Source organism: Trichosurus vulpecula, chromosome 9 (assembly GCF_011100635.1).
Source record: "Trichosurus vulpecula isolate mTriVul1 chromosome 9, mTriVul1.pri, whole genome shotgun sequence".
Taxonomy (NCBI): domain Eukaryota; kingdom Metazoa; phylum Chordata; class Mammalia; order Diprotodontia; family Phalangeridae; genus Trichosurus; species Trichosurus vulpecula.
The window spans coordinates 49,887,681-49,904,435 of record NC_050581.1 but is presented as its reverse complement, the minus strand read 5'-3'; the positions used below and the strand labels follow the sequence as shown (position 1 = coordinate 49,904,435).

Here is a 16,755-nt window from a genome sequence, read left to right as displayed (position 1 = left end):
CTGTGGTACAGCATGGCACAGGGACATTTATAAGACAGCCATCACAAAATGCCCCCTAACCCTCATTTTCTCTATGGGGGCCCTGATGGAAATCTAACTCCTTAACTTCCAAGATGTTGGCAGATATGTTTCCCTATAAATAAAATGAGAAAGGGAGATTTAAACATCAGATTCAATGCTAGGCATTTTCTTATACACACGTCTATTGCTGCAGGAGTTGAGGACCCTGGGGGTAGAGTATACAATATTATTATTTGCCACATAAGGCATCACATGCTCGGGAATGTATGTGTCGTTGTGGCCCCGGCTGTCCCTGGAACAGTATGACGACGCTGTCGATCTTAGAGACGACCTCATGTAGTTGTCATTCCTCACTTGGGAGGGCAATGAGTGTTTATAAGAGTCAGAGGGGCATCTCCCAATGACCAGCCGCTGGTCATCCTGGTAGGAGTGTAGGAAGGGGTTATCCGAGGAGTGGTCTGGGAAGAGAGATTTGCTCCTCTTACTGTCTTCCAGTGCTTGGGCTAAAAGGGAGCCCTTGTTCCCTGACAGTTTGCTGGCAGGGACACTAAACAGGCTCCCATACAAATTCCCTTCCAACAGTCTCTCCTTGTCCTTTAAGCTTATGCTCCGAGAGGGTCTTCCAAGGTCAATCTCCCTGGGCTTGTCCAGGATGTTGTCATAAGAATGTTGCCGGCTAATCCTCAACTTATTCTTCTTCTGGAATTGAAGAGCGTTGTTCTGAACCCAGTCCTGCTCATATGTCTCCTCAGGGTGGGTGGGATTGGCCGTGGTTTCCTGCAGCATCTGGTCCTCATCAATATCATAGAGGTTACCCATCCTCAGGCAGGAATCACATTTGTAGGGGGATCGGGTGGTGTAATGACCAGTGTAGTTGGGCAGGTTGGAGAGACAGCTCCTACAGTGGGTAGAGTTCTGCCGGTACCTGTCACTCCCCTCACTGTGGGGAGAGCTCTTTTCCTTCAAGGTGTAATGCTTGGAAAAGAGTTTGTACTGGTCATTGTTGGGGACATTGCCATCTTCATTGTGCAAAGGAGTCCTGTTGACAGGAAGTGTAGCATCCCCCTTTTGATAGTTGTCATTGGGATCCTGGTACACTTCAGGGAAGTCCACATTCTCAGGAAGGACGAGATTTTCAATAAACTGGGGCTGTTCTATGTGGAAACTGGGCTCCTTTTCAGCATCAATGGTATAGATCTTGTCCCTAGGGGAACTTGCTTTGGTTTTCAGGTAGGTGAGCTCAACATCACTGCAGTCCTTGGGGTATTTGGAGGCCACAGACCTTTTTTTAAAATTGTCCTTGGTCTTGTGATGTTTGCTGTTGTTCTCAAGTTCCATGTGACATGTGGCCCGGCTTGAAGCTTCTGAAATGTCAGAGTGGGCCACCTCTTCAGGAAGGTACCTGGGACTCTTCAGAGAGTGGGTTCTGTTCTCCACCAAGCCATTCTCTCGCTGTTGAGGGACTGGGTTCTGGCTCAGTGAATCTTGGCGCAAGGACTCCATGGACTTTTTCCAAAGTTGCCGGGGTCTAGAGTTCCCTTTGGACTCTGTGCTCACAGCAACCTCCACTGTGTTAGGATTGGACTCATTCAAGGTTAGAGGATGCTGCCCCTGGAAAACATAGTTATTGAGGTTATCTTTATGCCTATTGGCCACAAATGTCTGAAGTTCATTCATGTTGTCCCCAAAAACATTGTCTTTTCCATGAAAAGATCTGTTATCAGAGTATATCAAATTCCCTTTCTCTGGGACCATATCCATGATGAGGGAGCCTCTTTGGATATAATCAGTTGTTCTTTTGGGGGAGTTAATTCTGGAGGAGTTCAGGTTGGACATGTTAGAAATATTTTTGGCTGACCGTAAGAGTTTTAACATGTTGCTCTGGGAGCCAGTCAAATTGAAATCTGGTGACTTCTTTTTCTCCTCGATGTGCACTCCATGAATGCAGCTGTAAATGCCCTGTGAGTAGAAGAAAGTAAAACATTAGCAGTAGAAGAATATTTGGGATCATTTGACAAAATTCACAAAAATTCTACTTTACAGAAGTACAAAATCGAGGTTGTCCCTTGCTTTAACAGCTTCTCTCATGAGAAAAGCAAAGTCTTACTCTGAATATTGTACTTGGACCTAGTCAAAACTTTCTTTAAATGACTTATGAAGCCATCTGAACACCAGATCCATCTCTCTGGCCTATGATTGTCCAATGCATTTTCAAATAGCCATACATGACCAACCAGTCACAGAGAAGTGGTCAATTTATGTTCTGGAGAGAGTGGTGGGATTAGGGGGAGGAAACAGGAGGTGATGACATCACACACACATACATAGGATGGATTAAGCACTTCCAACTTATCAGGCTAGGATATTACCTCACTCTCCCACAACTCCCTCTGTTGAGTTGAGTCTCCAATCAATCCTGGGCTCTGTCTTTTTTACCCAAGATACAAGGGCTCTCTTAACAACATTTTCTTCTCCCACTGGGACCATATATGGAAGGGGAAAATATTACTGAGTGATTACACACACACACACACACACATCCCCATATTAGTGTATCAACATATTACATGTATGCATATGCATATATTACTATATTAACATTACATATATGTGTATCTATCTCTACCTATCCAATTGTGTGTATGTGCACATGTATGTGTGTGTGTATCTCCTATTCTATCTCCCACTCCATGCCTGTGCATACATAATCATTCATGTCTGGAATGCATTCCTTTTTTCACCTTTATCTTGCGGAATCCCTGGCTTCCTTCAAATCACAGTTCAAATGGTACTTTTTACATCGGGCCTCTTCTGATCTCTATTCCCAAACCAGTTATTAGTACTGCCTCTCCCTCTAAAAATTACTTTCTCTAATGGCCCTTGTATCATTCAGTCACCTTATAAATGTGATACCTGCCTGAGGGCAAAATAGGTGAGCTCTAGGCCATTAACGAAAATTAGATTATTTACTTTTATTTGCTTACTTGTGTATGTGGGTTTTTCACCTAGTAAATGTACCTCCTGGAGGGCAGGCTACCTGTGTGTGATTATATCCCCAGTGCCTTGCCTGTAATAGGCACTTAATGCATATTTGTTGAATTAAAGTGAATTGCAAATAAATTCGGAAAACTGCAATGTTCCTTTGTAACTCCTACTTAAACATTTTGCTTAAAGGTCTTTTGCTCTTCCAAAAAATTAAATTTTTCCTAAGCTCAGGTACAGTAAACTGAACTGGTGTGTATTAGGGAGAGAGGAGAGTGTTGAGAAATAAATCTTAAAAATTATCTGAGATGGACAAACAAGGATGAACAACTCATTCTGCACAAGTCAAGAAAAAGGGGGTGCAAATAACACTGGGTAGTATGGCATCTCCCACTGCTATTTTTCCATCAGAAACTGTATGAATTATTCTCTTACAAAAAACCACAGAACAAGAGCTAGAAGAGGCCTTAGGAGCCACCTATTCTCTCATTCTCTAGCTGAGGGGACTGAGACACGTGAAGGTCAAGTGACTTGTCCACAATCACACAGTCAGTAAAGATCAGAGTTAAATCTGAGCCTAGGTCCTTTAACTTGAGACTTCTATAACATGTGGTTCTGCTTGATCTTACACTTTGTGAGGGAAGGAAGAGTGTCTCACCCCTCTTGTTATCCTCTTTGGCATCTACCATGGTGTTTTATATATGAGAAGAGCTGAATAAATATCTGCTAACTTGAACTGATCCTATTGAAGCCCAGTAGGAGAAACCTAGGAGGGCTTTTAGAAATGGGCTTTCCTTTCTTCTGAATTAGACAACTTTTAATTAAGATCCTACCTTGAAAAGAATGTATTCATAACACCACACTTGCTGAAACATCATTGCATCCCAAGTGGAAAGTGGCTTAATTTGTGTAAATGCTCACAGATTTGTGGTTAACATTACCTCCTTTCCAATACTCCACTTCCTGTCCCTTGTTGAAGAACATCACCTCTAGTCTCTTTGCTTGAAGAGGTAGCAAAGAGGAATTTGAGAAACCTAAAATGTCCTACCTAAATATAAAAGTCAATCAGTTCTAATGGGTCCAAAGCCCTTCCCATGTCTTTCTCCATGCCAAAGTAGGGAATTAATATTCCCCAGCCTAAAGGAATCATGCTATTCACAATAGCTACTTTTCTATATCCTCACCCTCCCTAAACACTGGGCCAGGCCTCCTTTCAAAATGACTCCTTTTCTATTGCTATCCAAATTCATAGGCTTCAAGGGGGGTATTTCTGGCATAAACATTAGAAAAGGAGAAATATTTAAAAAATCATCTGATAAGGGAGGAGGCATCAAATCTGGCTTTATTGGTATAGAATCAAGCATGTCCCAGTGCATGTCAAACACTTACTTTGCTATAACTTATAGTCTTAGAGATTGGCCTAGATCAATGAGAAATTAGGTGAATTGGCCAGGATCATTGAGCCAGTATGGCTCAGAGGCAAAACTCATACTCAGATTTTTTGATTCCAAGACCAGATCTATCCACCATATTTTGTAGCCTCTCTATAAATATAGTATATCTATATGTAAGAAGCAGTAAGGTTTAATGAATAAAAGACCAGCTTTGGAAGACCTAGATTTTGTTATTCCTGCCTTTGTCACTTTCTAGTTGTATGATCACAGACAAGACCTTTAATCTCTTGGTGCCCTGAGTAAATCCTAAGATTACAGGTCGCAGATGAGTTATCAATATGCATCAGTGGAAGAACTTTCACACTGAGTTCCCCATATCAATGATATACGAGGTCTGAACAAACAAAAAGCATATAATATATGTAAATATATAATATGTAATATATTATATGTGATATGTTACACATATATTACATACACACAAACATGGCTATGGAATGGAGTAAGTTAGTTGGCCTATGTTGAGATTGAATCTATGACCCTTGAATACCTTTCTTTTCATATTATCTTATCACATTATCATATGCGAAGACTTTTATGTAAAATAAAATAATATATATATATATATATATATATATATATATATATATATATATATATATATATATATATATATATTCATGCAAAATATATGCTTGATATGGAATGCCACTTTAGTTCCTTGGTGAAATTACCCATTTAAGCCATAAATTTCATAAAACTATTTCAGAGGCAAAGCCTCTGTGCTGGGATTTCTTTCCTTCCCATGGTGTTATCAGTTTCTTCTTCCATTTGTATAATTCATAGACTCCTGCTACATTCCTTTGGTACATGTAATAAGATGCCCTGGTATTAATGGGAAGGAGCTTTGCTGTGAACTAGAGGCCATCAGAAATGAGCAACAAAAACCCAAAATGGTGTGCCTCTTTGATCAATTCTCCCCATCCACATGGACCAGGCAGTTCTGTACTACTTTTCCTTTATTGTATGTACTGTTTTGAGCCATCATGGATCCTCTAAAGCCCAGCCTAGATGTCCATAGAATCTACTAATTCTATACATGTGAGTTGTACAAAAGGCCTTGCTCCTTAGAAGTGGACTTATCAAACATATTTTTCCAAACAAGGCCTTCTTTATCTCTTATTTGTTCTTTCTCATTTCATATAGACCAGGCAGTTTGGAGAATATGCTTTTGTTTTTGTGATATATGGGGTAGAAGCATTATTTTTAGTAACCAAAGGCTGCTCTATCACCAAAACATATGAGATGCTGACTGTATTTTAAATCAACATTTGTTTTTTGTTCTAGTTCTCTCTCCTTATACAGTGACCACAAAAAGCAGTCACATAGAAGGTTGACACAATGGCTATTCTGAGATGAAGACTATGATGTATGACTTTGGGGACATATTTCAGTTTAGAGACATTTATTCAGATTGCCTATGGTACCTGAGAACTACCATGTAAAATTACACAACTCTATTCTCCCAGAATGGCAATGAAAGCCTATTTGCCACAAGTTCAGCATGCATAATGGAAAAAGGAAGAGAAAGGGAGAAATAGTGGTTCACTGTAGTCCTTGTCAAATCACAGATATTTGTACGTGCAAGAGAAAATAGCATCCACTGGAGATGAACGCCAGGGTGTCTGAGATGCAATACCTACTCAGGGAAAAGAGTGTATCCCTAATGAATGAAAAAAATGGAAAAGAAAGGGGCCTAATGATAGCAGATCCCAAACTGTCCTACAAAACTGTAATCATCAAATGCATTTGGTTTCTGGGTAAGAAATAGAGAGGTTGATCAGTGGGAAAAGATTAGATACACAATACACAGAAGCAAACAAGCATTTGCTAAACCCAAATATCCCAACCCTTGGGGCAAGTACTCACTATTTGACAAAAACTGTTGGAAAAATTAGAAAGTAGCCTAGCAGAAACTAGGCATAGACAATACTATATTCCAAGAGAAGTTCAAAATGGGTACATGATTTAGACATAAGCATATTAATGGAGTATGGAAGATGTTATTTGTCAGATCTATGGATAGGGGAAGAGTTCACAACCAAAAAAAAGGGATAGGGAGGTTCACAGGAGATAAAATTAATAATTTTAATTAAATAAAATTTAAGTTTTATGCAAAAAACGCAAGCACTTGAAATTGGAAGACAAGCATGAAACTAGGAAAAAATCTTTGCTTTAAGTTTTCTGGTAAAGGTCTCATTTCTAAATACATAGGAAACTGAGTCAAATTTACAAGACTAAGAGCCCTTCTCCAACTGATAAATGGCTAACAAATATGAAGAAATCTAAGCCATCACTAGTCACATTGAAAAAAATCTCTAAATTACTAAAATTAAAGAAACATAAATTTAAACAACTCTGAGTTGCCAATTCATACCCATTGGGTTGGCTAAGATAAAAAGGAAATGACAAACTTTGGTGGGGATGTGGGAAAATCAGTACCCTAAGGTACGCTTGGTAGACCTGTGAACCAGTCCAACCATTCTGGAAATCAACTTGCCCAAAAACATATCAAATTCTGCATATCCTTTGATGTAGCTACTATAGATACACTCCAAAGAGATCAAAGAAGTAGGTTAAGAAGGATTATGTAAATAATATTTGTACTAGCTCTTTCTGTGGCCAAAAAATTGAGAACTGAGGAGAAGCCCATCAAATGGGGAATTGCTGAGCTAGTTATGGTATATAATTGTTAAAGAATACTATAGTCCTATGAAAAAATAACAAAGAGGGTAATCTCAGAGAAATCTGGGAAGACAGGTATGAACTGATTCAAAGTGAAGTAAGTAGAACCAGGAGAACAATTTATACAATAACAGCACTATTGTAAAGATAATCAACTTTAAAAGATTTAGTAACTCTGTACAACACAACGAGCCACAATAATTCTAATGGTCTTATAATGAAACATCTTATTCACCTCCAGATAGAGAAATGGACTCTGAGTACAGATTAAAACATCTCTCTCTCTCTCTGTCTCTCTCCCTCCCTCCCTCTCTCTCTCTCTCCCCATGTTTAGATATAACTAATGTAGAAATTTGTTTCTCATGACTAATTTTTAATGGGCTTTGTTTTTCTTGCCTTCTCAATAAGTGGGAGAGTAGGAGAGGGAGGGAGAGAATTTTGAACTGAAAATCAAATCAAATCGAATCAGATTTAAAAATATATACCACAGAGAAAAAAAATGAGAGAACATCTAGCCATTCTATCAAAACCTGAGGGATGAGCTCAAATTTCTGATATCAGAACTCAGTTTCATAGTGACTTTCAACAAATTCTTCAAGATTTCAATTTTTCTTTCTACACCAGGTGTACCCTGAATTTATTAATACATTGGATTGAAGATATCCCAGGGTTTTCATAAGAAAATTACTATGAAAATTCTTGGCTAAAAATTATAAATGTTGGAGGGGATATGGGAAAATTGGGACACTAATGCACTGTTATTGGAGTTATGAACTGATCCAACCTTTCTGGAAGGCAATTTGGAACTATATCCAAAGAGCTGTAAAACTGTGCATACCCTTTGACCCAGCAATAGCACGAATCTGTGCATACCCTTTAACTTAACAATAGCACTACTAAGTCTGTATGCCAAAGAGTTTTTTTTAAAAGGAAAAGTATCTATTTGTACAAGATATTTATGGCAATTCTTTTTGTAGTGGCAAAGGATTGGAAAATGAGTAGATACTCATCAATCGGGGAATGTCTCAATAAGCTATGGAATATGATTGTAATGGAACACTATCGTGCTGTAAGAAATCAATAAGGTGCTTTCAGAAAAAGCTAGAAAGAATTACATGAACTGATTCAAAATGAAGTAAGCAGAACCAGGAGAACATTGTACACAATAACAGCAACATTGTAAGATGATCAATTGTGAATGACTTAGGTATTCTTAGAAAAATGGTGCTGCCTGAATGGAGATTGTGTTTATTGTGTTGGGTTTTTTTTGGGGGGTCAGTCTGTGTTTTCTTTCACAACATTACTAATATAGAAATATGCTTTGCATGACTGCACATGTATAACCTATATCAAATTGCTTTCTTTTTAAGTGGGGGAGGGGAAGGGAGGAAGAGTAAGAATCTCAATGTCACAATAAAAAAATGCTAAAAATTATTTTTATATTTAATTGGGGAAAATATTTTTTTTAAAAAAGGAAAATTCTTTGCTGTAGTGGATGGCTTACTGGGTTTGGGTAATGAAAACAATGAGAAAAACAGGTGATTCAAAAACAATATTTATCAATAATAATCTATTTTTAAAAAAGAAAATTACTGTGAAAGCTTTCTTCAAATCCTGAGGTCAAGGTTGTGGTTGTATTTAAGTACATTGTGTGTTTACATGTATGTATATGTATATACATATATATGATACATGAGAGTGCATTTGGGGGGCACATTATATATTGATGCACATATACCACACTACTGGTCATTGAATTGAATTAAATTGATTTGAATTTGCATACAGCTAAATGTTCCTGTGAGCGCAGACTCAACAGAAGCATCTGATAATGCCACAATGGGCCAGCAACCTCTACATATTTTTGGAAGACTTTGGCAACTCTTGGCTAGCGGCAGGGTTAAGGATCTTTGCTGGTGTGCGTACAGTTGTTCTCAGATTTCAGAGGGCTGTGCAATTCATCTGTACATAAAATCAAACTTGAGACATTTTGTCTTTTCTAAATTTAATCAATAATAGAGCATGATTCTCTGAAGAAAGAATGGCATCTGAGAGCAGGCCATGTTTGAGAGTGGTTGATTAACTATCTTTTGGTCATTGTGTTGTTACATAGGCATTCTCAAACATTTTCCGGGAGGCTTTGAAAAGTCAAGAAACAAGAAAACTCTATTAAATAGGACACTTTCTCTCTTTTACAAGTCAGCCTGTTCTTGAAAGGAATAACCACTGTCCATGTTCTGCATTAAGGTCAAGAGATTGCTTGAGGATCACTTTCCCTATGTGTCTGATCAGTAAGTTAGCAAGGGAATTAAAGTCTCTTCATGGCTACTACTGTGAGAGATAGGATATGGACTATAGATAATGATTCCTGAGGAAGTATTATAGGCCAAAGTACAGGTGAGAGGCATGAGTGAATTCATGTGTACTTGGAAAAGCTCAATAAAATGAAAAGACTAGGTGGGGCTATGATAAATTGGGGGGAGAGGAGGGAGAAGATTTCATTTGTTTCTCCTAATGATTACCTATCAACTGTGCCTCTGTAAAAACTTCACTGTGCTATTAGATAATGGAAATGTATTGCCAAAAACAAACAAGATCGATGAGAAAATGTGACAAGTGCTTTTTACTTATTTAATTTTTTCCTTATTTTAAAATTTTACTTATTTACCTCATTTAGCTATGAAAACCACTTAGTAATTGGTTGAGAAAATTATCTTAAATTTGGCATAGTATATAACTATATGCACACAACGGTATTATTTTTAAGCAATATGTGTATTTAGATAGCATCAAACTAATTAGGAAATATGTATTTGCACAGTACCCAGCTTTAGAGCATAATAGTGTGGGGGGAAAGAATCCTCCTCTGGAAGGCTTGACAGGAAGATAATGTTTGTTTGTCCTTGGAATACCTTATGTTCTTAAAAATTCTTTTAAAAATACATACTTAAAAAACACCAATTTTCTTTTAAGAAGTCAATTTGGTTTACTCAATAAATATCTCTTTAGCTAGAAAGCAAAGTTCGAACAAAGTGTTCCTCTTTGTTCTGCATTCTTACCTGCTATCAAGGTGTCTAGACCACACAACTACTTAGGGAAACGTGTGTATGTGTGTGTGTGAGAGAGAGAGAGAGAGAGAGAGAGAGAGAGAGAGAGAGAGAGAGAGAGAACAATATACATGTGTGTTGTCCTGTATGGAACGAATTCACTAAGCAGTGCAGAGGCTATATGTTATAATGGGAAAAACACTGAACATGAAGTTAGAAAACTTGGATTTGAGTTCTAGTTTTATCATTAAGTGTGTGCCCTTGGGTGAGAAGTCACTTTACCTTTAACTAGCCCTCATCTATAAAACTGGGATGATCCATTCACCAACTATTTCATAGGATTGCTATATAGATCAAAAGAGTTAACATACAGTCTGTCAAAAAAGTCTTAGTGTATTTATTAGGCTTTAATAGCTTAAAAACTGCATTAATACCCTGTATGTGAAAGTGTCTTCTCATCATATATGCTTCTATTATCTATGATTTTGTTAGTGGGTGGCATTTACTCCACCAGTAAAGACAGCAGACAGCAACTGCTCTACAACTAAGTAGATGGGTTTCAGAGTTGCTGTAGCTTTGACACACATGGTGATGAGCCTCTCAGCACACTTACCTGATCCCCAGATGACAAACATACATGGCTAATCTTGAGGTCATCACTTGAAACCTTTTCATTTTTATAGGTCCAACCAGAACTTGTGCTCTTCTGATCTAGCCTCTGAGAACGCAGGGCTCTCTGCTACTACATAAATGTTAGTAACTTTTAGCATTCATGTAAAAAATCCCTCCAGAATACCTAAAAAAAGTCAGGGTGAGTGGTATAAGGGGTAGGGGGACAGGCAGAGATAAGGAGTGTGGAGTACAAATACTATTAGGATGGAGGAAAAATGATGGTTAAGTCTTGCTTAGTTTTGGCCCCTCTGTTATAAAAGGAAGTGAACTGAAATTTTACTGACCCTGCTGATGGAGAACAACAGTCCTGGCCTGTCTGTGCACACTCCAGTGAAGCAAAACCTGAGTTTCCAGTAAAACAAATGTTCCCAGACAAAGGTGATGAGGCTGAGGGCCATGGCAGCAGCAAGCATGTAGAACACCCCCGCCATGTTGTCAATGTCCAGCTGGCTGCTCATCACTTCATTCTTCTCATTGTGGCAGATTCCTGTCAACCAGAGCGTCTCCAACTCCTCCATCTCTCCTAAAGGGACCAACATATTGTTTAGTGAGGATGAGGAGAAACTTCTATTCATTCCTTCTCTTCTTCCCCAAAACATACCTAGGGTAATACAAAGTGGCAAATAGGTTCCATTTAAAAAGACTGTCCTTCAATTCATTAAACAAAAGTTTACAAAGCACCCATTATAAGCCAGGCATTGTGCTATGTGCTAGAGAAACAAACACACAAAAAATTTAAACAACCACTGTTCATGATGTTCTTGCACTACATTCCAGTTTTCTGTAACAAACATGAACTCAAAAGGAAAAATCTCAAATTCCTCCAAAATACCTCATCCCCAAGCTAATCACTTCTCCAGCTCAAGGGGAAATTCATGAACCTTGTAATGATCCAGAAGATGTCTTATGTTGTAGTGAGCAGAGTGATTAAATAAAACCTGCCAGAGTTATGATTTTGTGTCCAGGTTTTCCTAACTCCAAGACTGGTTCTCTATCCATATGTCATGCTGCCTCTTATTGCTTTGCATAAAGAAGGACTTGAATAAAGGGGTTTTCATTTGTTTTTAAGTTGAATTACCATTTGAGAACAATTTCCCCACTTAAAAGTCTACAACAGCAAAGGGGATTGGTAATCTAGCTGTAGCAGTGACTTGGGTATATTGGGTAGAGGGTTGCTCTGAGCCCTACTTCAATTCTGCCATCAACGTAATTTTCTCTGGACCCTTCCCCAACCTCCAGCAATGCAAGATTCACTTTAAGTCAATTGCCTGTTGGGCCTTGCACATATACAGAGGCGATTGTCTATGGGGACACTGTGTTGTTGTTTCATTAGCCACAACACCTAACAGATTTCTGCAGTCTGCCACCCTCCACGTGCCTTGCTGTGTATGTTTTTTGCTTCCTCGCCTTGTAACAACACCAGCTGCCATCCTTTAAAAATATCATGTGCTGCTCATTTTCCCCCCTTACAGTGCTGTAAGGACAAGGGAATGTTCTTCTGGCAAGTGTGCCATAGTTACAGAAGTCTTCAATGTTCTTTTGTTTGAATAGATTCTGTGTGTGTGTACATTTGTATGTATGCATGCATTATGTATGTATTTATCTCATATATAGTCAGAAACAAGAATCTGGGTCTTCCTTTTGCCAAGATTAGGATTTTATCCACTATGTCCTACTGACTCTCACATAAAGCCTTGTAAGTAGTTAATAGATGTTTATTAAGTTTAACTAAATCACTGATACTGGATTTAGGAGGGTCTAGGAAGGTAACTGCATACTTCCCACCCAGGCCTAGTTCCAGGTGTCTTTCCTTTGACTCATGGGATGTGGACCTAGCTATATGACTTATCACCAGTTTCCTAACTTCCCTGGAATTCAGTTTCCTTATCCATATGATGAGTGAATAATCTCTGACATGCCTTCCAGTTCTATTCTTAGGAATATATGATCTCCAGTTCTTAAAATAGCTTGCATTTGATCGAACAAAGAAACATTGGAAGAAGTATTTTCTTTGCTATTTTCCCAAGGAAGTATTGGTCTTTTATTTAGCCAATAAGACAATCCACTTAAACTCAGCCAAGACTGTAGCTCTTCCACACCTTTTGTTATTGTATAATTCATCTGGTAATGTAACGTACTGCTTTGTGACATCACTTCTACTGCAATCTTGAGCTGGTATTCAAATCTTTGATGATGATTGATCTTTCCTGTTTGATGCACTCTTTCCAACTAGACAGCAAACTCGTAGAGGGAAGGTACTGAGTTCTATATACTTTTATATGAATTCCCCAAAAGAATACAAATAAATAAATAGATGTTAATTTGACTTCTCTTTCAACCTATTAAAAACAGTAAAATTTGGCAGATAGAGAGCCAGCTTCTGAGCCAAGAAGACCTGGGTTATATTCTTACTTCTAACACATAGAAAAAATCACTTTAGCTTTCAGTACTCTAGGACCAGAGGTATTGAAACACACAACACCTCCAGTGGGTCCGAATCAGATTAAAATGTAATTAGGAAATATTTAAAATAAATAAAAATATAATACAACATAGATAGTGTTTCTAAGTCAATATGCTTCCCCTTAGGGATCTGCTTCAATCTGAGTTTGACACCATTACTTCAGGCAACTCTCAGAGACTATACATTTCAGAGAAGAGATTGGCCTGCATCAGTAAAAAGAGTCTCCATATCTGTAGTTCTTCATCCCAATGTAATCACAGGACAGCTCTCTATCCTTCCAGCCATTACAAGGCTTTAAATTGAGAAGGAATGCAAGATTTTCAGTTCTGGAATGTTTCTACTCCCCATCCTAATATACAGCCAAGAGAAAGAAGCAAGAGATTCTTATGAGATTGAGCAAAGGACAAAGAAGTATTCTGCATGAGGGAGGAATCAGGTATCTTTTTTAAAACACAATCATCTAAAGCTTGGTTTACTGACAGTTTTCTGATTTGTCAGAGGGAAAAACTTTGGAGGATGATCTCTGCCCCACAATACACTCATATTCTCTTTGGTGCTTAGAAAGACAAGAAATAGTCTCTTGTAGGCAGAGGGGAGGTAAGCTGGTCTGTGCCTGGGGCATGCTCCTCCCTCCCAGCTGGCATGCCACCAAACAGTTGGAATCTTTCCATCAGCCAGGACCATGCTTTTACTGAAGAAGAATCTACATGTCAGCCAGAGGAAGCCTAAGTTCTCACTGCATTGCTGCTGAGAGCATAGAACAGGTCTACCTGCCCGGGCATTGTATGCCATCTTGTTTCAGTTCAGCCTAGAAAAAGATGCAGAACTCCAGGGGAGAAAAAAAAGAACAACAAAGAAATGGTAGTTTTCTTCTTCCAGAATGTGCTTAAGCATGGCCTCCGCCTTGCTCTCAAACTAAAAGGCACTGAGAGAATACCTACAGAAATTACCTAGTCTATGGCTAAAATTGGCAGGCACTCTACTGTTTTTACATTTTAGAGTGGGGAAAGGTTACTTGTGAAAAAAAATGGTTTGAAAAGAAAGGGAGATACTTTTTAGTTGTACTTAAAGGAAAACTTCCTGGATTTCCAAGTGAAATTACCATTGGAATGGACTACTGAGAAAGGTTTCACTCAGCAAACAGACCACCATTACCCTATGTGATGCTTCTGTGAGTTTGGGGGTGGGGCTGGAATGGGGAGGAGGGCTGTACCAGGAGATAGAAAGGGGAGGTAGTATGGTACACTGAGAAAAGCTCTGAACACAGAGTCATGGCACCTGAGTTCAAATCCCACTTATTGCCTATGTGACTTCGGGCAAATCACTTAACTTCTTTGGGCTTCAGTTTCTTCAGCTTTCAAAAGAAGAGGTTAGACTAAATGGCCTTTAGGGTCCCTTACAACAGTAGCTCTAGGATCCCATCATCCAATGAATGAATGATACATTAGTGACAGAGACTGGACTCAATCCTGGTCTCTGGGCTTCCAGTTTTTCCAATACAATGGATAGGGTCATTCCAGGGCCGTTCTAACTCTATTAATATAATGTGCTTATCCTACCCAAAGGAGAGGCCTAGCATGGTGAGAAGTTTCCTTGATATCTGAAATATCAAAGACAAGTTCATGATTTTCCTTTAGATTTTTTTCTCAATATTTTCTAAAGGGCAAGAGGAACTCTCCCACTTTTCAAATTGCATTTAGTTCTAGCATATATAGCACTCCAGAGAGCTAAGGGCATTACCTGTAGAAAGAATTTTTATATCATCCAATGCAACTGGCCTTTAGACTTTCATAGACTTTCTCCCCCAAGGCATTTCTTGAAAAATCCATTATGAATCTACAGCCATTAGGTCTCTTTAAGTGACAGAGATCTTTATGGCATACATGCTGAAGGAAATCTACACACACACATACACACACACACACACACACACTCACACACACACCTGTATACATTTTGTTCCACCAACACAGATCATACCCCTCTATGACTTAGTAAGCAGGTAGCCTTGGTGAGCTCTTAAGGATGAAAAATGAATGACCAAGGCCAACATGGTAATGTTGAAATGATGATATCAGAAAAGACAGAACCAATTGACTTGGAAGTAACATTTGATACCTACCTCTCTTGTATTTGGGAAAACCAAAACTTTGGTTCTCTGAGGACTCTGTTTTATATACATATATAAGTATATATATATATATTCACACACACACATATATACACACACACATATATATACACATATATATACACATAAACATATATATACATATATACACACATATGTATGTATATATGTATACACACATACATATGTAAATATACATATATATGTGTGTTTATATATACATGTATGTATGTGTGTGTGTTTGTGAACTGTAATATAGTAAACAAATGGGAGATATTTGTATTCTCTAGCTATCAGTTTGGTGCATTTATGCTTAGACATGACCCCCTAATAATACATGTATGGACTACTACCAGCTATTTTATCTACCTTGCAATAGTCTATAAAACATTAAGTAAAAAGGGATAATAGTAGGACAGTAACTTGTCTTAGGATCATTTCTACCTGAATCCATTGAAAAAAATGAGAATGATACAAATAATGCTGCTGCTGATGGTAATGGTGAAAACTCACACTTAAGGCTTGCAAAGTGCATAATACTTTCCCATTTCATACTCACAATAACTATTGGAAATAGTGTTATTATGGTTTTCATTTTACAGATTAAGAAACTGAGGCATAAACAGGTTAAATGACTTCCCCAGGATTACACCACTGGTAGGTAATAGATTGAGAGAGCCAAAGGTCTAGGACTAAAAGGGATACAGAGGCCACCTGGTTCAATCCTTTCATTTTGCAAATGAAAAAACTGAAACCAAGAGAATTTAAGTGACTTACCCAAGAACACACAGTAAACATCAGAGGATCTGAAGTGAGATTTCAACTCAGGTCTTCTTTGCTCCAAACCTAGTATTTTAATCACTGCACCATGCTTTCTCTCAAACTGAAGGCACCCAGGATGGGTAGGAGTCACACTGACTAAGTAGAACATGGAAGACTGAGCACATAGAGAACAGAAGCCAATTTGGAGGTAAGTGTCAGGGGAGATAGGAACTTAGGGATTGTTTCAGACCAAGAAGGACACATTCTCTGGGCTGTTGGAGAAAGAAGATATGGCAAGGCAGAAAGTATTCTTTTTAAGAGTACAGGAGTGTTAAGTCAGTTGCTTGGATGCATAAAACCAGGCTGGTGAATTCAGAACAATGAGTACCTTGAGAAAACTGTCATGGGTATCATGGGCACTATGGGTCCATATCATACTAAGTTATATGTTACCTATTCAGGGGAAACATGGGGCATGGTCAGATGTATAGTCTAGATCTTAGGAAAACAAATTTCAAAAAATTCAAAGAAAAACTA

At 38.3% G+C, this 16,755-nt stretch overlaps 1 protein-coding gene across 1 annotated transcript in view; it reads right to left on the bottom strand.

Annotated features, from left to right (window-relative positions):
* GRIN2A (glutamate ionotropic receptor NMDA type subunit 2A) overlaps positions 1-16,755 on the bottom strand; it is a 165,735-nt gene that overhangs the window by 2,109 nt on the left and 146,871 nt on the right. The window contains exons 10-11 of the mRNA XM_036739543.1: positions 11,146-11,384; positions 201-1,980 (exon numbers count right to left, since the gene is read on the bottom strand). Of these exons, the coding sequence (XP_036595438.1) occupies positions 201-1,980; positions 11,146-11,384 (2,019 nt within the window). The remainder of the gene's footprint in view (positions 1-200; positions 1,981-11,145; positions 11,385-16,755) is intronic.